Raw genomic sequence first — 25,582 nt, forward strand, 5'->3', positions numbered from 1 at the left:
TTTCTGTGTAAAACAGATAAATGTGACCTTGCAAGTGAAGGCAACACAAAGTTAATGTGAACAGAAAGGTTGTTTATTTTGTTTTACAATATTATCGGTTACATTCGTATATAAACTTTGTTTTTTTTACAGAATGACAGAAATGTTTATCAGATAACGTAACTAGAAAAATCAAAAGTAAATACATGCATCCAAACATGAACAGCATTTAAAAAGGAAGCAATTCGTATAATTTGACGTTGAAATTCACAACCTGATCGGTCTCACAGCAGGAAGGAATTTCTTTCATAGCAGAAGTTTTTCAGCGTGAAATCTGAGCAGTAACGCAGGGGGAGAAAATCTCATAAAACATGAGGCACCACCACTGAATTTTATCTGTTGAAAGGGATACGGGAATAAACGTCGACCTCAGAGAAAAGGTAGTGGGAAAAAGTGCACTTAGTGGGTCTGTCCATGTCAGACCCTGTCCCAAACAAAACCACAAGTCCCAGGAAGTTTGAAACACTACACCTCAGCGGAACCTGCTCTCCCTGCACGTCTGATTCTCTACATGTTTATGGACGGGGCTGAATCGCAGCTGCATAGGACAACAAATGTCTACTGCCGCCCCTTTTTCCCTACACTTTCCCCTAAAATGTGTACACACATACACAAACGCACTCTTCCCGGTGTCTATAAATCGAACACTGTCATCATGACACTTGCGTCACCACCTTATGGAGATGCTGTATGTCTTATGTTAGAATATCTGGTCTACAAATGTCAAAAATGTCAGTGGTTATTTAGCTTAATGCGGTATCAACTGAAACTACTTTTACTGGCCAAAAAAAACCCCAGAAAACACTGGCATCTAGAAGAATGTCAGCAAACGTTTTCACGTGTAAGTTCAGCTCTCATTGACGTTCACACATTTTATGGGCAAAGTGCAGCGAGGTTAGCGAGCGCAGCAGTCGTGATCTACGCGGTACAGTTTACAGCATTTTGACGATATGAAATGACGACGAGCCAATGATTCATTGTTTTTTGTTTTTTTTACACAGAGGAGGAAGCTCTGGACTCAAGATCGTAGTTCAACAAAACTAAAATAAACAAACAAAAAAAAATAGACCATCTTGTCCTGTCGTTGATCTCAAATACCAACCAAACACATCTCAGACTAAAAGGTTAACATGTACATATTTAAGAAGTAAAGATGAGAGGAATGTAGAAAAAGAAAGATAAAAAATAAAAGGCATTTTTAAGATTATGTGAAGGATGAGGAACAGGTGATGATGGCGATTGTGAAGCAGGAGGTGATATTGGTATGAGGACAGAGATGAGTGAAGAGAGAGAGAGAAGGTATCTGTATTATAGATGTCCAGACTTTGTCTCATCCTCCTCCTGGTACTCACACCTCTGGGACAGAGTGATCCATGGATGACCTCAGGAGACCAGTGGACATCCTGGGAAAGAAAAACACACCAATATGTTTGATATAAATATCTTAACAATATGTTTAACCTCTTCTTCACGGTTAAAACCTCTGTAATTTCACTCGCTCACTCGCTCATGTCCACATGTTGTTATATGACCTCCATGTGTTTTTAAGCTCCTACTGCATATTTTAAAGGTGATATTTGCTTAAAAATGCAATATTTTTTTAGGCGAGAGAAAAAAATCCTTCAGTTATGCTGTGTTCCATGTACATTTACTCTGACACAGTGGCAGTGACACCTCTGGTGGAATCTCACAAGTGTTATCTTCATTTTGATAGCATGATAATCCACATGGAGCTTGTAACTGCAGAGGTTTACTCTATTTAGTTTGGGCATGTCATTTTCGAGCAGGGACTCCAAAAAGAGGGTCAGGGAAGAAGAGGTTAAGCTTCATCTCCCTCTTTGACAGCATTGGGAACCACTTATTCTCCTGAGCCAAAATCAGCATTTTAAGCTCATGAGAACACGGAAGATGCTTATTCGTTTGGTCAGTTTGTGTCACTGTGGTAAACACTGAACATACAAAATAACACTCAACTTACTGATGGAGACATCAGTGGATCAACTACTCCTGTGTGCCGTTAAAATCGCTGATTTTCTTTATTGAAACAAAGCAAGTGGTTTCCAAAGACGGAATAAACTTTAGTTTCCTGTTAGAAAAGGCTGTCAAATGAAGACATAAAGAGGCAACTATATTCTTAAAATATCTTGACTTTAAGCTGGAACACATTTTCTTTAGGCAAGTCCCTTTTTCAGTGGCTGAAATCAAGCTGGATTTCAGCACATGAGGTCAGGAGGTCAAGTCTGTGCCTCATTCAACCACAAATGTACCTAATTATCAAGTGTTGCATCACTGTGCATCATTTGTTAATCTTACTTTATAATTATATTTGTTTATTTAAAGGTCATTCAATGGACTTTTTTAATTGATAGTACTTTAATTCAAACAGTAAAGTAAGAGTGTAATATTGTACAGATGTGAGGAGGAAGTGGACTGAACTGTTTTTTTCTCACTGATATGAATGATGAACTTTTGACGTCATCAGCTGTTTTTCAAGTCTCACCTCTTGATCATGTGTTCGTAGATGAACTTGGGCATGATGGTGATGGTCATTGCAGTCGGAGAGGTGGTCAGAATATCCTTGATCTGAGAATCCTGCAATTTTCAGACAGTGACACGTCAGCAACTGGTACTCATGATTAAATCATATGTTGTTACATACAAGAATTTGGGAGACAGTTTTTCTCCAGTGTGTTGATATAAAAAAAGCCAGAGTCCTGAGGTCTGATGAGGTGTGCCCTAAAAATGTGCTCTCAAATTATGAAACATTGTTATATAATTTACTAAAATCTAGCACATCAAACCTGCTGTTTGTTAGATATATACAATATTACAACATATATTTTGTTTTCATGAAACAACAAAAACAGATGATGGAAAAACAGTGGTATGCAAAAGTTAAATATATCATATAGGAGACAAACAGTGATATTTGAGAAGTGAAATAAAGTTTATATGATTTACAGAACGTCTGCAATATCAGAAGATTCTGGAGAACAATGTCCAGGAATCACTGACAAAGTTGAAGTTGTGCCAGGTCAAACCATCAAACCTGACTGACTGGAGATGCTTTGTAAAATCATGAAGATTTGCAGGGGTGCCCAAACTTTTGACTACACAAATGATAACAGAATAAGCCCCCCCCCCCCATATTTTTTTTAGGTTATTTCATTTCAAATCTTAAAAGGATATTATGTCCAGTTTTTTATGTATTGTTCTGTGTAGAAGCGTAGCTCACAACTATAGTATCTGTACTCATACAGAGCAGGATGTGGTTTCACTGACAGCTTAGACCAGGAGGGGGTTGTGCTATGTAAATGTGATTATTCTGTCTCTTGGCTCTCAGAAGGTGTAAATCTTTGAGGCTAAAATTCTCCCTAAAGCAGTTTGAGGAGTGCCTACATTCAAATGGCCACATCTTCTTCAAATATTATCATTTACATGTTATGATTTACATGTGTTTGACATTGTTGGAAAGCTTAGAAATCACACTTTCAGAATCTGTAAATAACTCCAAATGTCCCTAAGTAGACTTGTGACCGGTTTTGCCATGGCTGGACACATTTGTTTTTGTGTTTCTGGTGTTCGATTTCATGACATCATAAATGACAGATTAAGTTGCACAAAAATTTGCACATGTGAATCGGCAAGGTTTGGATTATAGTCTCAAGTATTGATCAACAATGCACCGACCCTGGTTCCAAAACCCTGTCACCACCACACGATGGCAGCACCCTGTCATTTTCACTTCCTGGTTCCCTTTCTGAAAAGGCAAATTTGGTGGAAATTCATTTAAATGCCAGCAGGGGGCGACTGATGGCAAAAAGAACAAAATTTGAATGGAATTGTGAGGAAATTAGCTTCTTACTAGATGTATAATATTTTCAGTAAATATTTTCCTGATTCCATGATTTTGTGAATAATGATGCCATTTAGAGAAAAAAGACGATAGAGTACAGCACATAATTGGACACCAGTGTGATTGACAGCTGGGATCATCCAATAGGTTGAAGATGAAGCCTCCGAACTTTGGCCAAATCGTGACTCTTCAAAACAGCGACATCACCGCTGGTTGCCAGTGGATTATTGTGCGGCCATATGTCTATTAGATCAGCGGTCCCCAACCACTGGGCCGCGGACCGGTACCGGACTGTGGGTCCTTTGGTACCGGGCCGCACAGAAAGAATAAATAACTTGAATAAAATTAACATTACTTCGGTTTTATTTATTATCGGGGTTTGAAAAATGACCGGATTCCCTCTGTACATCCGTCCATGACTCACTCTTGATGCATCCCGAGGGAGATCGCTGGCCAGAGTGTTTGCAGCGAGAGCCGCTGCAGCGATTTCTCTCAGAAAAGAAGTCACCGCTGCAGAACATTTCAGTGACAACGAGTGAGTCGCAAAACTTGCTTACTTGTGCGACATTTTCAGGGTACACACCTACACAAAAATAATAAATGAACTAATGGCCAAGACCTCACTTACTCGCACTCGTTACTGTCTCTCTCCCGCCCGCTCGCCCGCACTCTCGGCGCATACTGATTTTGATGAACAACAAACAAATGCTGAGTGCTGATCAATAGTTTTGTGCAATAATTTAAGGTCCCGACTCTTGTTCCAAACATGACAGGCTTCATTCAGCGATTGAAACAAATATATCAACATTAATGAAACGTTTACAGCTGTTTTGTGTATCTTATTTTGAAGGCGCGTTTAAGCGTTACCATAGCGACCAGAGAGCGTTAGGGGACTGGTCCGTGAAAATATTTCCTGATATTAAACCGGTTGGGGACCACTGTATTAGATTACGGTGGCATGAAGTATGTGGTGTTCGAAAAAACCGCATCAAACCAAAGGAGAAAAACGTATGTCAGATTTAGACTAAATACTGAGAGAAAACAGGAACTACATGACGAACACCACAACTGTTATTGACAGAACGCTACATATTTGTAGAGACTTGGGAGTTGGTGATTTCTGCACTTACGTTTATTCTGCTGATATGAGAGCAGTCATAACTGCAAACTTAAAATCAGCCACCAAACATTGTATGAGAATCACACAATTCAATTGTATAACTTTAACTTGTGCAACCTTCTTCTTTGCTCTGTCACATAAAACAGTTTACACAAACAAAATGACCTGACATAAAGTGTCTGACCTTGAGTCCGATAATGTTTTGTCCGTTGATTTCACAGATGTAGTGATCAGTCACAAGGCCGTTGCGAGCAGCAGAGCCGTCCTTGACCAGGGAGGTGATTTTGCCGGACTTGTAGATGAAGCCCACGTGGCCTGAGCTGTCTTTGTGCATAGTGATAGTGCGCTGAAATGGCCTGCACACAAACACACACAGAAAGGATTGGAGATTCATAGGTGTAAAAGTGTGACACTGAGACTGGAACTCTGTCAAGCATTACCCATTTTCAGTGCAGTTTCCTCTTAGCTTTTTCTCTGCTAATGCAAAGTAAAGAATTACTTCAATTAGTAACAACTAAATTAATTGAGTTCAAAGTAATTAAAACTAAAGTCTTGTCTTCATATAACATTTTTAGATTGAAAGAACTCAATTCATATAGGCGTTACCAATTTTTTAAAGGTTTGTCAACCATTTTCTATTTTCAGTGTATTTTATAATGTTTAAACACAAGTCAAGGTGAGCTGAGTAGCAAAATGCAGATAATGGAGTATCCAGCAGAGGGAGCCCCACATTGACTCAACCTACCGCAACCACTGTAGCACAGATCAGTGTCTTAACACCTGTAACCATGGCAACTGTACATCTTATAGTTCATAATAGAAACTCTTTGTTGTCCTAAAGCAAAAAGATAGAATGACTTTATGTACCATCAGTTAAGTTGCATCCACTGCTGTCAAGGGGGGGAATCCTTGTCCCCACCAGAGATAAAATTAATTTAGCAGAGATAGGGATAGGAAAACCAGACAACCCCGTACAAATCGCACCCTGTGCACATGCTGTCACATGACACAATGTTTTGTCCCGCTCATCAGTGCTCACCTGTCCCTGATCACAAGCTCGATGCGGGTCTCAGCTGCCGCCTTCAGGGCCTTGTGGGCCTTGTCGACGCTCCAGCCGGCACAGTTCTGACCGTTGATCTGAAGGACCTGGTCCCCGAAACGCAGCCCGGCCAGCGACGCGGGGGAGTTCGCCTGCACCAGCTGAATGAACACTCCCTGTGACAGGAAGAGGAAACAGATTACAACATTTAACACAACTCCAGGGAAGAACTCGGGGAGTAAGGAAGAGATTATTAAAATAAAAAAATATATATATTAAAAGAAATGAAGGAAATTACACAACATAGAGCGACATATTCCAGTTTTTCATGGTGTGTTCTGAGGACTTGGGGTGAATTCCAATTCCTTGCTTAACCAAAAATGCATGCTCCCGCTAGTGCAAGTGCTGTCCCGATTCTCAGAAAAATTAAGTTGAGTGGCGAGTTTAAGGGCTGTATCGCCCTCAATATTCAGATTTTCCGAGACCACCCTTGGGAGCAAGGGCTACCCAGAATGCATTGCGTGTTTTCACATAAGAAAGATGGCGTCAAAAGCAGCGAAGCGAATTTGATACAAATTAAGTTTTTTCTTTGTTAATAGAGATATAAAATTGATGAAAACCATTGTATTATCTTAGTTTAGGCCCATATTATGGATTACTGACGTCATTGTTGTGTAACATTTATTTTTATTTTACAATATTTTGTCAATAGCCGGCCGGTGCGCACACGCTATCGTTTGCTATCGTTTACTTTTCAATAAGCCGTGGTGTGTGGTAACTGTCAGCTGAATATGTCCGTGGTTGTGGTATTTGTATGAGTATCATCTTATAACTAACTGACAATCTAATAACTTGACTGAAATAAAATAATAAATAAATAATCGTGACGTAAATGTGTTCTTCTTCTTCTTTTTTGAAGTTGACAGACTGGACGCAGCTTTTCGTTATTCTGCCCCCCTACAGTCTGAAGACGTATCTGCATTAAAGGGGTGTCCCATTTCTAAGTGACAAAATAACCCTCAACACTTGGTTTTGAGGGCCAGTTAAGATAAGGGTTGAGCTTGAGGGTTAAGATTGAGGGTTAAGATAGGAATTGGAATTGGCCCTTGGCGTTATCTCGTTTAGTTGGTGTGTTTACAGCAGACTGAGTGGGTTTCTGTGTCTGTTTCATTGAAAAAATAAATCCATTAACAATACACTGCATCTCATGTATTTGCCAGCTCATTACAGAGATTTGAACCCTGCCCACTCTATTAATGAAACTGAATTATTAACTGCAGTTGCTTCCAAAACGTCAGGATGGGAAATTGGTCTGGGATGTTTGGACTCCACTCTACTCAGGAATTTATACTCATCATTAAATTGCATCAAATGTACGGCTGCAACTATCGATTGTTTATATCATCAATAAATCGTCGTAATGTCTTTTGTTTTGTCCACAAACCGAATTATTTTAGTTTTAATGATGTCGTTGTTATATGGAGCAAAGAAACCAGAACATATTCACATTTAAGAAGATAAAATCTGACAACTTTTACTGTTTTATTGAAAACTTGAAAAATTGTTACATTTAAATTTATGATTAAGTGCATATCTAATCTTTTAACTACTAACTTTAACAAGTTGCCATAATTATTTAAGAAAAACAGCTCTTTTGCCAAACTATAAATCATTTTAGAGTGTTTTCAAAAGCTGGTTGAGTTCTAGTAGTAATTATTAACTAAATGGCAGGAGGATGTAAGGAAGGGATTAAAATTAACACCGTCCCGTCGTCCCGGGGACATCATTTATTGTCATCGGGACGATCAATATTCTCTCTCGGGACGACCACGGGACGAAAGAGAATTTTGACTGACTAAATTTTTCTGTTTAAGTTTTCAACACTTTCTGTGAACCAGAACGGGTTCGCAGTCGGTGGGAAATACTTATGTGAAAAGGTTAATGACTGGGGCGATCGCGTTTGCGTTGTTCAATGAGACGCAGAAACTGCTGCTCTCTCACTGCTGCCGCTCAGCTGAGATACCGTTGCCGCTCGAGCTCAGCTGAGACGAGACGAGGATACTGTCGCCAAAGGTCTGCTGTCACTGTGCTGTGTTGCTTTATGATGTTGCGCACAGACATTCTGAGGTGAAAATTAATATTGAATGTGGAAAAACACATTCGCACAGCCGCGGCGCTGCTGTCTGCTTTGCGAGTGGGTGCGCACTGCATGTAAACGTTTCATTAATGTTGACATATTTGTTTCAATCACTGAATGAAGCCTGTCATATTTGGGACCTTAAATTGCTGCACAAAACTCTTGATCAGCACTCAGCATTTGTTTGTTGTTCATTTAAACCAGTAAGCGCAGAGAGCGAGCGAGCGAGGGAGTCTGCGCTCTTGGTCATCAGTTCATTTACTTATTTTTGTGTAGGTAATGTGTTGTGAAATATGTTTAAACTTAAACTAACTACCTATACAAGTAGTTTTGTCTAGTTGTATTAGTTTGTCCTGTTATTGACGTCATGCTGTCATCACCTGACAGTCTGGCTGATTGAAAGCCCCCCGATGCAGCGGATGCAACGCACCCCAGATGCGCGTCATTGATATCATGCGCAAATACAGATATTCGAATATGTGTGTTTTTTCAAACGTCATTTTTGAGCAATTTTGACAGCTCTAAACAGCCTCATGCAAATCTCAATGCATGGCCCTTCTCATGACGACTACAACCCACTAAATGCAGTCACTAAATGGTGGAGTAGTGGCATAAGGTCAGGTAGGCCACAGTTCTGTGACTGAGCGTGTTGTTTGTCATCTACAACAACACAACAAATCTAGTCTGGAAATAAATATATTATTTATTATCAACATAATGTATTGTGTTTTTATTATATTATCAGTAAGTAACAACTCAAAATGTAAAAAACATTTTCGGGACGATTCAGGACGGTTCAAAATATTTTTCGGGACGTTTCCGGGACGGTGGTGAAAAAAGTTAGTTTTGATCCCTGATGTAAGGGCCAGATCATACTTTCCACATCCACGAGTATGCAGAAGTCCTGCTGACATGTTTCCCTAATTTTCTTGATATGTTCCAATGAAGTGATTGAGAAACTATCATACTGTAGTGGATAACAACAAAGCTAATATAAGCAGTGACATACTTGGCTTATTCTGATTTGTAACTGGAAATTAATGTTTACATGACTTCCCTGAATCGTATCATAGTAGGGCTACAACTACTCAAGTAATCAATTATTATCCAATTACTAAATCAACTGCCACCCATTTTTATAATTGATGAATTGATTTCAGTGTTTTTTTTCATAATTAAAGCAAGTTCTCTCATTTTTTGCTCCATAGAACAAAGAAATCATTAAAACTAAATCATTTTGGTTTGTGGAAAAAACTACACATATAGAGCATCATCATTTTGATGTTTGGGAAAGACCAATCAACTATTGAAGCTCTGTATCATATCAGCATGTTTTATCAAATGATGCTATAGATAGAGACCGAAACAAACACAATGACTGCACAAGATGAAGCAGACTGACTCAGATCTCCCACCTGATCTTGTGTGGTAGGGCTGAAGAAGTGGGTGTGGTCTGCATGGAGTCTAATGGATGCTTAGAACAGTTGGTTTGTGATGCAAAATGAATGTAGGTTCCCAGTCAAAGAGTTTATGATGCTGACTCACGTTGTCGATGGCCCTGAGACGGAGTCCCACTTTGCCGTCCTGGTCCTTACAGAGTATGATCTCCCGCAGACCCGGGCGGATCTCTGCCCTCTTGATGCCGACGTCTGACCCGGTCACAGGCCGCAACATGCCCGCGACACCTGAGGTGGAGGGCAGTGCCACTTGCTGAGGAGAGAGTGACAACAGATAGACAGCAGATGGGGGAGGGTTGAAACAAAGAAACAAAGATAAACATTAAAATGCAAGGATAAAAGTGAGAGGATTCAAATAAATATCCTCCTCCAACAATGAATGAGGTCAGGGACATTTCAGGTTCTGCTTTTAAAAAGTCCATCATCATTTAATATACATTTCCCTAACAGGGAAGAAATTAATTAAATCACTAGCCACTTTATTAGGTACACTTAATCAAAGTCTTATTAATGCAAATATCTACAAGATTCAGGAGGTAGGGGTGAGAATTTGACAAACATTTTACAGAGTCTTTGTTAAAAATGTTTTTAACTTTTATTTAGTGTGCTGCTTTGGCAAAGCAATAGAGGTAAACAAGCACACTCAGGAAAACAGTCACCACTGCTGTAAACCACCCGGCATTAGCCTGAGAAACCTTGAAAAAACTCTTCAGTCACCCATTTTTTCTTCTTTGAGTCACTGCCTTTTAGGCCACAGTTACCATTATCCAGAGTTTTCAAGAAAGGTGATCATGTATACCATAAGTGATTAAATCCCCTGAATGAACTGCTGACCAGCTGAACAGTAACAACTTTTTTTTTTAATCGAAATTGTATTTCGATTGACTGAAATGTTTGGTTTTGAAAAGTATTTACAGATAGTTCTGTACTGTACTGTATAATGAATGGTTGAAGTGTCTTGTAGTTTTACTTGTGTATTATTGTTATTGACAAGCCATGGCGTGACATTACAAGTTATCCTCATAAATAAATAGTTTCCCTGTGAGGACAAGAAAGTTTTATATCATTATTTTCTTAGTATCACATGAAAACATGGATCCACCATGCCAGCTCTGACTGGTGGCAGTGGTATAATGGTGTGTGGATACATTTTCTTGGCATACTTCAGCCCCTGAGCAGCATAATCTCCTGTAAATACTTCCAGCAGGAAAGCATGCAATTTTACAAATCTGCAATGAGCTCAAGCTTGTTTCTTGAACATGACAAAGAGTTCACTGTACTGAAATGTTCTCCACAGTCAGCAGATCTCAATCCAGTGGACAAAGCACCTTTGGGATGTGGTGGGAGAGGATGATCAGCTGACAAACATATGGACCGAAAACTCAGGAATGTTTACAGCACCTTGTTGAATCGATGCCACAAAGAATTAGGGCACTTCTCATTTAGACGGGTTAAACCTGGTACTAACATGGTGTACCTAATACAGTGACTGATTAGTGTATCAATAACAAGCACGGATGATGAACTATCAGCTGACAAGCTCAGGTCCAGCAAGAGCCTTGACATCTGCAGGACACACACACACACACACACACACACAGAATTGCAGGGGGAGTGAAGAGCTCACACCCTCCCACACACAGCTCCAGGCCTGCGATGAGTCACTCACAACTGTGGCTTTTCACAATCCAAGCACGAAACATTGTTTTTTGATACATCTACTGATCACGCCTCATTCGATCTACAAAACTAATTTATTTAATTTTCCATTTGGAGGCAGCGGACACATACAGAGTGTTGTGGTTATATACAATATATTTGTGGTTATCATTATTATGGCTGTCACTTGTTCAGATATCTGTTCAAAACTCAAAACTATCAGTTCAAACTCAAACCTTTAAAATGTAAATTTCACTCCTGCTTTAAACAACATGAAGTATCACCAAGTTGTCCAGCAGACGGTGCATTAAGCACAGCTTGGCCTGCATTATGTTCTCTTTGCTCATTAAGAGAAGACAACAGTGATCTTGTGTTTTGTGTGTAAACAGTCAAAGACAAAAACAAGCCCCAGTGTCCTCCTGAGAACCAAATCGTGACACTAAATCATACAAAATCAAAATGTGGCAAGTATTTCTGGTTCTACACCAGAGATCGCAAAGTAAAAAACAAATCTGCGAGAAGTGGATGCATTACTTGATTTTTGGAAAAAGTTTTCAGTGTCCCTGCCGGCAAAATAAACTGCTACTGACTTTCATCAGAGTTGTAGAAAAATCCTTACATTTTCAGCCACAGGCATCAGGGCCAGGTTCCTCTGGACTTCATCGCTGTTGAGGGCCAGGCCCATGTAGCTGCCCAGCTCCTCTAGATTTGGGTACAAGCCTGGGATTTGGGTAGAAAAGGAAGTGAGCCAAAGGAAGAAATTTGTTGTGGGGAACAGATGTAGGGAGGACAAACAGGTCAGAGAGGAGGAAAATGGAAGACAGATGGTCAGAGAAGAGGAAGGAAAATGAGAGAACTTGTTAAGCATTAGTGTACATGGTTATACAAATGGGTGATCCTACTTATTTATATGCATTATTACTATTAATTTTGTAATTATTCACAAAAGTGAATAAGTGGCAAAACTGCTGTAATCATATGTGGGTCACTCGTTTTATTGACTCATTATTCTGTGATATTCCTTGTTTCGACAACAGTGACTGTGCATTTATTTGTCCAAATAAAGTCCAGTCTCAAGTGAACATGGATTGAGGCACTTTAACCAAACATGAACTCAGCCCACATGATCGGAACCTCAACCTGTTTCTTTCCCAGTGTTTAGGGTCGCTGTCTTGTTGAAAGATCCAGCCCCGGCACAACTTCAACTTTGTCACTGATTCCTGGACATTGTTCTCCAGAATCTGGTGACATTGAGTGGAATCCATGCCACCCAAACTTTAACAAGATTCCCAGTCCCTGCACTGGCCTCACAGCCCCATAGCATGATGGAACCACCACCACAGTTTACTGTAGGTAGCAAGTGTTTTTCTTGGAATGCTGTGTTCTTTTTCCACAATGCATAACGCCCCTTGTTTTGCTCATCAGTCCACAGCACATTATTCCAAAATGAAGCTGGCTTGTCCAAATGTACTTTAGCATACCTCAAGCAACTCTATTTGTGGCCGGTGCAGAGAAAACGATTTTTCTTCATTACTCTTCCATACAGCATCTCCCTGTGTAAAGTGTGTTGACTAGTTGAACAATGCACAGTGACACCGTCTGCAGCAAGATGATGTTGTAGGTCTTTGGAGCTGGTCTGTGGGTTGACTGTGACTGTTCTCACCATCCTTCACCTCTGCTTATCTGAGATTTTTCTTGGTCTACCACTTCGGGCCTTAACTAGAACTGTGTCTGTGGTCTTCCGATCCCTCACAATGTTCCTCACAGTTGAAACTGAGAGCTTAAATCTCTGAAATAGCTTTCTGTATCCTTCCCCTAAACCATGATGTTGAACAATCATTGTTTTCAGGGGCCTCATGTATAAAAGAGTGCGCAGCTTTCATTCTGAAGATGGCATACTCACAAAATTTGAAAAGTACGTATGCAAAGAAATTCTCAGATTTATAAAACTGTGCGTAGAACAGAAGGAAAGTGCACGCTCGACACATCAATTTAGGATGTATACATTTGAAAAAATATATATATATTTTGTTTATTTGTTTGTTTTTGAACTAAATGTCAGAGACCCCACGGCTGCTCTCATGTTAATGTTTTTTAAAAAAACTGGCTGTGCATTGATAGTTGATCCTGTAGGTGTTGTTTTTCTGATGTAACATGTTTGTTGAGACATCACTTATCCATGTGAGCTGAATTTACAGATCATTTCAATAATCTATAAATGTGTCAGTGTCACATGTCACCATCCAGTTACCCACACGCATTACACACAGAATAAGCAGATAGAGCTCATTGACTTAATGTATAATGATTAATTACTGTCACTGATTGTGTTGTGGACCCTGTGGAGGGAGGAAGAGGGAGGAAGAAGATGCCAGTGTGCCGGTGTCTCAGGTGTGGGCCAGGGGGCCAAATGACTTTTTTGCAGTTATTTCGTTATCGTATGGATTAAAATAGGATAAGGAACTGTTCTTCTCAACTTTTAAGTCCCATTTTCTTACAACAAATTAGTTTGTAACTTTATTTTGGAACGTTTAAAACACTGTAGACTAACGTGTGTTCATGTCTTCACGTCAGCAGCTGTGTGTCTATTTACATAAAGAAAAGATTAATTTGTGTTAAATCAATTTCAGTCATTTGCTCAAACTAAGACTTACAGAAACCAGACCGCCGCGGTCAGCAAGGTTCCACGCCAAGTAAATTTTTATAAATGCCGCGTGCGTGAAAGCAAGCGTACGCCATCTTTTTGTGCGTATACAAGGTTTATACATGAGGCCCCAGGTCATTTGAGAGTTGTTTTGAGGCTCCATGTTGCCACTCTTCAGAGCAGATGCGAGAAGGAGAGAGAAGAAACACTTACAATTGGCCTCCTTGAATACCCTTTCTCATGATTGGATTCACCTGTGTATGGAGGTCAAGGGTCTCTGAGGTTACCAAACCAATTTTGAGTTCCAATAATTAGTGCTAAAGGTAGTGAAATCAATAAAATGACAAGGGGACCTAAATTTGTGCACATGCCTAATTTTGTTTAAATAATTCTTACACACTTTCCGTGAATCATAAAAACTTTATTTCAGGAAAATCATGAAAATTTACAGAGCTGCCCAAACTTGCATACCACTGTATGTACCACAGTGACCATTAGTATAAAGCGCTGGCTGCAATATCCAGTGTAATATACATGTTAATGCACATACACATAAACATCTCGCACCATCTGTCTTATTTTTTTAATCACTGATGCTATTTCATTCATTTTCAACTGACCATAACTGATAGCGAGTGAGAGTGAAAGTGTGTCTGCTCCATCAGCGGAAAATTATGGGGGGAATATATAAGTGATAATGACAGACTGTAGAAAGATTATATATGTTAAATATCCACCGACAAAGTGTATGGGGGAAAGAGGGGGGTTTAGCGAACCGTGGGCTGGAGCTCAAACGCTTTTCTGCCCAAGAGAAAATGATCAACATCAGTGTATTTCTTCATTTCCCTCTCCACTTTGGACTACATTTTAAAGCATCTCAGATAGAGACCTTCATCCTTCTTCTCCTCTGTTCATAATAATTTTAAGATGACTAATGAGGCCTTTTAAGTTAGTAATGTTTGCTTGAGAACCCCTGAGGTTGAGGTACCGTAAGAGTTATTTGGTGATTGATGGTGCAACACACAAGAGTCAGTATCTCAATTAAACATGTCTCCTTTATCTCATAGTCATGTTATGACTTAAAACAATGTATTTCTTAAATGGTACCTTTATGAACATGTATGTCACTGTATCCCCTTGTTAGCCTTTTTCCAAATTGAAAACATAACCTTTTCTGTTGTTTGACACATTTAAATATGTGGCTTGAGTTTTCAAAACATACAAGTCTATGTGAGGCTCTAGCAGACAGAGAGGGAGGCAACTGCTCTGATAAACATGTGGCAGCTTGTTCCACCATCAGGGAACTACAATTAGCAACAGTCTGAGCTGTGATTTTCTTGGATGCAGGAATGGTAGTGAGGGGGGAATGTTCCTTGAGGGATGGTGTGCTGTCGTCCAGCACCGATGTCAACCAGGTTGTCTCCTTTCACATCTTTCTCTTTTTCCTATCCTAACCAACAGGGAAATGTACTCCTCCTCTTACCACCTCTACCCTTCCTCCCTCCATTTCAATCTCCTCCTCCTCCGTCTCATCATGCCCTATCCCTGCAGATACTGCCAGAGCTGGTCTCCATAGTAACTTATGGCCTGGACTGCTGAGGTAAAAACAAAAGCCCAAAAGACTCTGAATCCAAGCAGAGAAAACAGAACGAGTCAGAGAGTGAAAAGAGTTAGAGAAAAGAGTGAAAAAGAAGAAGGTTGTCTCTAATGGGCACCCTGCTCATCTTTTAACCATTCTTATTCTTTGCTTGGAGCCTAAATCAGTGCCTGGTTTACAGAGTTTCACACATAAAATACAAAGAGAGAGAGACAGAAATGAAAAGTCACAAACACAGAGGGTTATGAGTGAGGGTTTCTGTGAAGGTTAATCCAAAGTAATGGAGGAATAAGATGTTCCTCTCAACAGTGCAGTATAGATGACACTCACTTGATCCTGACATCTCAGCAACAGCAGCCTGAGGCTGGTAGGTACCCTCAGTGATGGCTGGCATGGCGGTGGGTGCCTGGGCAATCTGGGCCTGGGCCTACCAAGTAAGTACATGCAACAGTCAGTGGAGGATGGGCAGTTGTCATCAATACAATACAGATAAGTAGGAAGTTTTTACATGTTAATGGATCCATCCACACTACATTTTAGCTTTAAACACTTCACACCTGTCACCCTGGATTTCCACCGGGCACGGTACAGCAGCGGAACGTCAGTGGCGCGTTCGCCATTGCTGATCGCTTCCATTCTAATCAATGTGAGCATTTCCACCGGGCGCGCTGCGGCACGTCTCAGCAGCGTCCCAGAAGCAGCACTATCGATAAGTAGCAGTTCTATTTTTGCTGTTGCCGAGTCGCGCCAAGCTCAACAGAGCAGATCGCACCAGACAGCAAGTCCGACACAGAATCAATTTGCGCCAGGGGGAGTGTACACGTGCGACCCAAAGCTGAGCTTGCCAGGCGAGCATGCCTGTGCATCGTTGACACGGGGAGGAAAATAAATACATTCATGCCTATTTGCAGTCAAAACTCGATGGACAAAATTTAATACCTCATGAGATTGTGATTAAGAATTTTTAATACTTTTTAAGGGCCTTAATTTTCCCAAAATTGATTTATTAACTCTTAATACCTTTAAATACCTGGTGGACACCCTGTCATGTTTTGCTTTTCTAGTTTTGTCTTTCATTATATTTGAATGTAGCGTAACCCACATTTTTTTGTATAAAAATTAAGGGACAGTTTCCTATGTGCTAGTGATGCACAGGTTAGGGATTTTTATAACCCGCGTATTCACCCAACCTGTTATGAAAGCTGAACCCTGGCAGGTAAATACGTTAATTATGACTAAAAACTGACTAACGACCAGTAAACTTAGCAACTGCAATTATCAGGATGTCTGACTTGGAGTGCTGTTCTGGCTGCTCATGTTACTCTTTATACATCCCTGCCACACATGTAGTAAGCTAGTGATAGAAGTGCTTCATAGTTTATTTATAATGGTGCCTCCTTTACCGTATTTTGACCGACCTGACCTATCATCACACTGTATTTTCCGGGCAACGAAATAAAGGTTAGGACAAAACTGAGTGAGGATGTTGGACGAGTAAGAAATGTTAAGAAAACGTGTTTGTTGGTGGCACTTTACTATGAATGTAATTAGCTTAGAATTAGCCCCAGTTGAGTAGTCTCCCACAGCTGCATGAGGAATCTTTAAAGCAGTCATCTTTTAAAAAGCACTTTTAACAACATGACAATAGATATGTCACACTCGCCCACATAACATTAACTTACATTGTTATTCAAGCCATTAAAGAAGTGGCAACAAAAACTTACCCTGATGACCTTGTCGACCTTTAGGTCCTCGAGAGAAGGATACAGAGACATCCTAAAGAGAGAAGACAAACAGCAGTGAGTGGACCTTCAGAGAGCTGCAACAGCCCAGTCAACTCTGTCTCAGCAGCAAACCACTCAGCAGGATATACTCATGTTACCCCAGTGTCATCCATTAACATTAGACTCCATTAGGCTGCATTTTACACTAACACAGCATCCAACGATGCTTTACTACCGAGAATCAAAAACAGGAGAATGCGGAAGGTGCATTAGTCAGATAGTATTTGAGTCCAAGAGAATTAAGCACAAACAGACTCTCACATGAAAGACTGAGAGGTCTCAATGAATAGAAAACAAATGAAAATGTTGCTCCTCTATGACAATAAATTTAATATTTTTGCTTTGCAACCAAAACACACCATTTTGAGGATGCCATCTTTGAGAGGTTTTGTGAAAAAACATCGGTCAAACTTTTACACCATTTTCTGCAAATTATGGACAAAACAACAAATGGATCAACAGAGAAAATAATCAACAGATGAATCAGTTACCAAAAATAACCTTAACCTTTGCAGCCCTAGATGTGATGGAGAACAGCAGCAGTGGGTAGGTGAAATCAACAACAGACATACACTAGATGTGTGGATTCTGGAAATGCTGACTCAACATTCCCAACCAATTAAAGTATAATTTATTTTCTTTATCTTCTGCAAATGATTGCTTCGCTACTGCCCAACCTTAGGCACAGCTACAACTACATACAGCGTGACAAACATAATGATCACCTAATGCTTAAATAGTCTTAGTATGCACTGCAGTTAGAAAAAAAAACAGTTTAGCATTGGCTGCAAATTTTCACAAAATGCCACGACACATCAGCTAATAGATGAATGCATGCATTACCAATGTCAGTATGTGTTAAGTACAGTGAGAACACAAGGGGCACTTGATGGTGTGACTTCACAATACATCAATTCACCCTAGCACCACACCTTCAGTACGAGTCTTTACTCTGGCACATTCTGTGTGTGTGTGTGTTCACTGTTTTTTTCTTAATGATTTGCTTTTGTGTTTTAAGTCAGTTCTTGCCTATATATTTATATATTATTTTTACTTTTTTACAAGTTCCAGGGAAAGTGGAACTTCTAAATTGATTTGGTCGATTGATCTTATTATCTAATCTGGTTCTCACATTGCAAGCACTTGGTCTGAATGTGTGCAATGACTGAACATTGCAGCAAACCTGTGGACAGATGGTAAGTATGTTATGCAACTGTACTTCCTCCCTGTTGCTGTGCTGTGAGTTGTTGAAACATGATACATCATTCAAACACAGTCGTTAAAGTCGTTAAACCTGTACCTGTACACAAGTAAGCATGGGTGGAGTTTTCCAGACACATGAGAAATACCACCAAGCAGAAGACGGAAGAGTCAGTACTCCATTATGTAACAAACCATGATGTTTATGTGCGACAATGAAGAGAACTGCCAACCAAAACTAGACTCATCATCAATCAGCAAATAAAACAAGCAGCAGCTTGAAGCAGGAAGACGAAAATGACAGTCACTCAGGCATTATACCCGCAGTACAAAACAAAAACACACACAGTAATGTTATGACAGCTAGTAAACACCATATATGTTGTATGAATCTAACTCATTTACACATGTACATGCACATGGGGTTGAACATTTTGGGGAACATATTGAATTGCAAATCCATTTATGTTTGTGTCGACTGTCAAAAACAATGGTGCAGTTATACAGATTCGTTTCCTGTTTTTATTTTCTTGTCACCCATGATTTGACTATGAGCTATGAACATAAAGCTCTATGAATGCTAACTTTCAGTTTCACCTCACAGTCACTGTCACAAGAGAAATCCTTGCTCTGGCTATTCACCATCCTTTAAACCAGGGGTGTCAAACATACGGCCGGATCCGGCCCACCAGTGGCTATTTGCATAAAATCAAACGGTACCCGGAACGCATCCTTGTAACATTATCCGTTAAACGGAACGTTAGATGGGCACACGGACGCGTCTTTTAATACATATAATTTTATAATTCTTCTTCTTTGCAGTAATTAATACAAAGAAAAAAGTGGACTTATTATTACTTCGATGTCATTTTGCGATGAGTTTACTGGTACAGCCCCCTTGAGGTCGGATTAAGCTGGATGCGGCCCCCGGACCAAAATGAGTTTGACACCCCTGCTTTAAACACACAATCCCAAATCCATTAGGCGACTGGGGTTTGATGAACTGAAATAAATAACTGCAAAGGAGAGAATCATTGAGTTTACACCAGCACGTGCACACACAGGGCAGCTGCATGATAACATGATACCCATTTCGTGAACAGAGATAATTTCAGGTTCAGACCTGAAACATTCTTCTTAAAGCAGTTCGTTTTTTTATTTGGAAACACCTTTTTCAGAATTTGAAATCACATCCGTAGATGTTATTCCATGAAAATTTGTAAGTGTGGATGTAGCAACAATCCTAAGATAACTTGGGTGTGTCTTGTGTGATTCATTAAAGTAATATACCCATTGTGTAAAAAGCAGCTGACTGCCTTTACTCAAGGCTGACTCTTTACTTTAATGCTCTACTTCCTCAACCCTATGTATCTGTGCCAAGCATGCACATTACAAATTCACTTTAAATGTCTTTCCCACAGTAAACATTAAAACCTATTTTAGGCAACACAAGAACAAACTGAGTTGACAACCCACCATGACGAAATGAATCAGTGAATTAAACATGATAAAGAGGGGTATTAAATATTGCTGTGGTCATAAACACATAGTGTATCAGACTGTTGAATCCATAAAATAGTTAAGAAAAAATGATAAGTCGTGGAAAGTCCTCCAGTCTTTCCACGACTTATCTACTTTATAATGGAACAATCGATAAGGATTTAAGTGTCACTGATTCATCAACTACTTTCTTCACCATACTGTGACAACTCCATGTCACTATCACAAGACATGTAAACACATCACATGCTTTGAAAGGGGAAGAGAAAAAGTGATGAGGATGCCAGGAAGACAAAAATCACTCGATTTTTTCACAAATGTTAAGAACGCAACTGCTGACATGACATGATAATTTAGTAATCAGTCAACTATTGCAGCCCTGAACATACTGTATATACGGAAACAATTTGCTCTTCCAGCCAATTGAGGTGAAAACGTGACAGTGGTGACGCCATATTGGTCCAGGCAATAAGAGAAGGTAATTGTGATTAGCATTTACTTTTTTCCCAATGATATAAATGTGTCTTTCAAGTATTTAGGGGTTTGTTATATCCATGGAGTAGGTCTCCAAAACACAGTGATTTGTCGATTGATCAAATCAATTAGTTTCTGTATGTTTTTTACAGCAGTAAAAGGGTAAATCAATAAAAAAATGACTATTTGTCATGGTAAAACTAGATATTGTATGGTATTAAGTGAACAGTGAGATATTGTAGAGCTGCAAAGTGTGTATGAAAACAGTTTGGAACAGGAGTGTAACATTTAAAAAAATATTTTTTTTTTTAAATAAATTAAAAAATACACTACCGGCGCGGTGTGTGTACGGATCACACCCAATTTAATCACTTGTTCCTGGTCCCATTGTGGACATTTCCTGAAGATTTCATCGAAATCCGTCAGTGACTTTTCAAGTTATGTTCACAGACAGACAGACAGACAAACAGACAAACTCCAGTGAAAAACTCCTGGCGGATGTCAATCAGTACAATCACAGTGTAAATAATAATAAATTGAAGCCACTGAAGTCCAATGGTACAACGGTAAGTAGTGAACTGCTAGACTCTCAGAAACTTGTCTTCTGATTCTGTTGCGGCTTTGGGTCTGCCAGACCACTTCCTGTCAAAGTTTCTCCCAGTTTATGAGTGCCTTTTGATGAAGAAGGAAACTGTACTCACTGACACCATGACTTTCTTCTTTTCGTTTTGGGCAACCTTACCTTTTTTATAACCTCTAGCAGTTCACTACTTGAATGGCTTGAATTTCAATTTAAAAAATGTAAAAATTGGGGTGTTCTAAAACTTTTGACCGGTAATGTATGGTGGTTCGAAAGTTTGTGACTAAACCCCGCTGTAAAAGCTTAACTGCATGTTTTCCCATAAGTAACCAAAATCTCCTACCTCAATCACAATACTGCGACATCTCACTCTCCCAGCTACTCCAACCGCCACTCTATTCTGATATTCTCAGTACTCCTCACAGACAAGTGCATCATTGTGCCAGAGGACACAGCGGGGCATTTCAATACCTTCTACTGTTTATTTTTCAGCTGTGTTTGTTTGCTCCCTTTATTAACCCCCACCCCCACCATCATCCCCACCACAGTGCTTGGACGAAGCCTGGAAACAATAGTAATTGGAAGACTGACATACTCAAATCCTCACAGTTATTTCTGCAACTGAAGCTAAGATGAAGGGGACGAGTGACATTCAATGACGTGAAAAATGGGAAAACTTCATGTGGGAGCGCACAAACAAGTTTTATGTCACTTGTTACTTATCGCAGCCAAGCTGCTTTGCTCCTCCTGAGGCCTCATAGTGTGTGTGGCCAGCAAAGTGAACGCTTTTGTGGAGAAACTGAAATAGGACAGAGCGGACTAACTTCAACAATCCTGAACGAATTGGTTAGATACAAGAATGTGTCCTTGGTGGAGACTTGTTCCGGTCTATTCACATGGTTGGGAAAGAGACAGAGGGTGTGGGGAGATGGGGGAGGAGGGAGACTGACAACTGTAAAAGAAAAAAAACACAAGTGATCCAAGCGCTCCCCCTCTTAATGTACAGATTAAATATTTTATTATACTTAATAGGTTGGATGCTAAAAGTTGGATTTCCTGTTTTGCCTGTTTGTATGCACATGTTTTACGCCTGAATGAAAACAGCAAAAAATCTAAACAAATAGAAATATAAAATAAAATATTTTACACTTGAGGAAGTTAGAAAAATTGATGAATCGATAAAAGGCATTTGTTCCTCTGCATGAAAACCTTAGTAGATTTTGAGCAGTATTCCCAGTCCCTGCACTGGCCACACAGCCCCACAGCATGATGGAACCTCCACCAAATTTTACTGTAGGCAACAAGTGTTTTTCTGGGAATGCTGTGTTCTTTTTCCGCCATGCACAACGCCCCTTGTTTTGCCCAAACAAACTATTTTAGTCTCATCAGTCGACAGCAAATTATTCCAAAATGAAGCTGGCTTGTCCAAATGTGCTTTAGCATACCTCAAGCGACTCTGTTTGCTGCGGGTACAGGGAAAAGGCTTTTTCTGCATTACTCTTCCATACAGCATCTCCTTGTGTAAAGTGCACTGAATAATTGAACGATGCACAGTGACACCATCTGCAGCAAGATGATGTTGTAGGTCTTTGGAGCTGGTCTGTGGGTTGCCTCTGCTTATCTTAGATTTTTCTTGGTCTGCAACTTCAGGCCTTAACTAGAACTGTGCCTGTGGTCTTCCAATTCCTCACAATGTTCCTCACAGTTGAAACTGAGAGCTTAAACCTCTGAGATAGCTTTCTGTATCCTTCCCCTAAACCATGATGTTGAACAATCATTGTTTTCATGTTGCCACTCTTCAGAAAATAAACACTTTCAATTGGCCTCCTTAAATACCCTTTCTCATGATTGGATTCACCTGCGTATGGAGGTCAAGGGTCACTGAGGTTATCAAACCAATTTTGAGTTCCAATAATGAGTGTTAAAGGTATTGAAATCAATAAAATGACAAGGGGGCCTAAATTTGTGCACATGCCTAATTTTGTTTAAATAATTCTTGCTCACTTTCTGTAAATCATATAAACTTTATTTCACTTCTCATATATCACTGTTTGTCTCCTATAAGATATATTTAACTGAAATTTCTTATTTCTTATCCAAACAACCAATGATTTATAAAGGAAAATCATGAAAATTTACAGGGGTGCCCAAACTTTTGCATACCACTGTATTTACATCATCAACCTGCACCTTCTAATCTTAAGCGGCGACCTGTCTTTAAATTGTGCCACACCTACTTACTGCTGATTTCATTGAAGTAATACAATATTTGCTGAAAGGGATAGTTCAGGTTTTTTGAAGTGTTGTTTCAGTTATTGACGCATTATCAACACTGGCGTTGCCATGTGTTGCTGCCAAGGGTTCAACCGTGAACCAACCTGAGACGTGGACACTGGCCTTGACTGATAACATGGCTGCAAACAGGGACAGAAAGCACATTTTAGCTACTTCAAAAATTGCTCACCTGTTTAATATTGTTATTATTATTATATATATATATATATATATATATATATATATATACTGTATATATGTATTAGTATATAAGTATTAGTCATAAAAAAAATATCATTATAATTATCTTGATGAGGACAATAAAATATCTGAATATCTGTGTTGTGATTTCAGTCTTCAAAATCCTTTATTGGGGTGTATCTAAGTGGCACAAGTGAATCACATGTCACAGTCACCTGTCCTCATGGATTTGTCATCTGCACATTTTCTCATGAGCCAAAAATGCGGATTTTTACAATGGACTCTGGTAAGGGAGAGTGAGTCATTTAAAACAGTGGTTCTCAAACTGTGATATATGTGCCACCAGAGGTATTAAAATAATGTTCTACTGTATAAACCAGGGTATGTGATCGGAGTGCAGCTGAGAGATTATTAATATCGGATATGTCCTCCATATGGGGATCAAATATGCTTGGGTAGGTGTAAAGCAGGGCAGTCCATGGCCAATAGGAAATGAATTGGGCTTGCTGGTTCAATCCTAGGACGGACCATGGGCTGGGGTGGCTCCCAATCTCCCATTTCTGCCCAAAGGCCCGGTCTGTGTGTGTTCACTAATTGTGTGTAATTAGGATGGGTTAAATGCAGAAGACAAATCAACAATTGAGTGTAAAAAAAATGTCCTGATTCTAAATTATGTGGAAAGTCTACTTTACTTTGCTCAGCCTGTTTATATCACTGTATTTTAAAATAGGTTATAATGGTGTTGCGTCAAGAACTCAATATTTTCTCAGGTAGTACAGGTATAAAAAGTTTGAGAAACACGGATTTACATAATTCAGTTTCCAGCCACAAAGTGCAGTTTAACAGCAGACCACCATACAACTACACCAATAAACCTGAAATATCCCTTTAACAGAACAGGCTGGAAAACACGTAAATGCCCATTTCCTTGTACATGTTTATTTATTTATTTTATTTTTTGAACATTATACTTAAGATACATACGCATTTTAACATAACCCTGCAGACAGATATAGTTTTGTTCAGCAAACACGCAGGATGTTGTTGTTACGCTTTAACAACACAGCAAGCCCACTCAGGCAAGAGAGATACTACGCAGGTATTAAAACACTTTAGCTTAATTACAAAACATTAGACCTTTGCGTAATGCTGCAATGTTTAGTATATATGTGTGCTATTTCAAAGTCGTATAGCAGCTGTGAATGTGTCATTCTTCCGTCTCTCTCATTAGCGTTGTTAGCTAACGTCATTAAAAAATAACCAGACGCTATTAGCCAATGAAATAGTCAAATAATAAATGCTGTGACACGTTAAGAGACACGCGTAAAACGACCACGCACTGGTTTTTTTATATTGATATATAAAATTATATGAATAAAGAGAGAATATATCAAAGCAGTGGGTTTTTGTTCCGACACTAACGTCAGGAAGAGCTAACATTAGCCGTAATGTTAGCTTGTTAGGTAAACGAAACCTGGACGAGACCGTTAGCCGCCGTTAGCCGCCGCTTTGGTCAAATACAACTCACCTTTAGTGTCGCTGGTTTTTCTTCAAAGAGTCGCTCGTGAAAAGCAGACAGCGGAGCTCTCCTGTGTGCCTCTTTGTACGGTTGTGCTTTTTTTCCTCTTCGGTGTTGTTGTGTCTTTTCGACGATGTCCAGACAGCAGTGAGTGAGGGGAATTCTGGAAAATGATGTCACTGTTGGCTTCCTAGTCATAGTATCCTCGTCAATCAACGTTGACGTCGTAAGCCACACCTCTCGGCCTGGACCACAGTGGCCCTCATTAAACTGTAAAAGTCTAATATAGGACAGTCTTATATTAAGTACCTTAAAGGTATACTTGAGTAAAAGTAGAAGTATCTTCCCAAAAATGACTTTGGAAGAAGTTGAAGTCACCTTTTTGATACATTTTTGTAAAGTATATGACATTTACTGTACTCAAAAGTCAGTGTCTGGTGTAAGTGAGTTAGTTAAGTTAATGTATTAAAACAAGTGAGGAGTTAAAATTGAGTCGTGGTGT

The 25,582-nt window shown here is 39.6% G+C and overlaps 1 protein-coding gene across 1 annotated transcript; it reads right to left on the reverse strand.

Annotated features, from left to right (window-relative positions):
• Positions 1-62: 62 nt before the first annotated feature.
• On the reverse strand, positions 63-25,227 carry sdcbp2 (syndecan binding protein (syntenin) 2). Its single transcript, XM_083891631.1, has 9 exons — positions 25,090-25,227; positions 17,273-17,324; positions 15,879-15,975; positions 11,927-12,027; positions 9,737-9,901; positions 6,055-6,230; positions 5,200-5,371; positions 2,540-2,631; positions 63-1,442 (listed from the first exon to the last, which is right to left on the reverse strand). The coding sequence occupies exons 2-9, from the start codon at positions 17,321-17,323 to the stop codon at positions 1,388-1,390; spliced, it is 909 nt and encodes a 302-aa protein (XP_083747757.1). The 5' UTR covers position 17,324; positions 25,090-25,227; the 3' UTR covers positions 63-1,387.
• Positions 25,228-25,582: the final 355 nt, after the last annotated feature.

The sequence above is a fragment of the Microchirus variegatus genome, assembly GCF_963457635.1.
Source record: "Microchirus variegatus genome assembly, chromosome: 6".
Lineage (NCBI taxonomy): Eukaryota > Metazoa > Chordata > Actinopteri > Pleuronectiformes > Soleidae > Microchirus > Microchirus variegatus.

Bases quoted from the DNA above. Each gene is read 5' to 3' on its own strand.
- sdcbp2 (XM_083891631.1), bottom strand. From the start codon at position 17,323: ATGTCTCTGTATCCTTCTCTCGAGGACCTAAAGGTCGACAAGGTCATC. The intron at 9,902-11,926 runs GTAAGGATTTTT...CTCTCTCCTCAG, and splicing joins TGATGCCTGTGGCTGAAAAT to CAAGTGGCACTGCCCTCCAC. The intron at 5,372-6,054 runs GTGAGCACTGAT...GTTTGTGTGCAG, and splicing joins GAGCTTGTGATCAGGGACAG to GCCATTTCAGCGCACTATCA.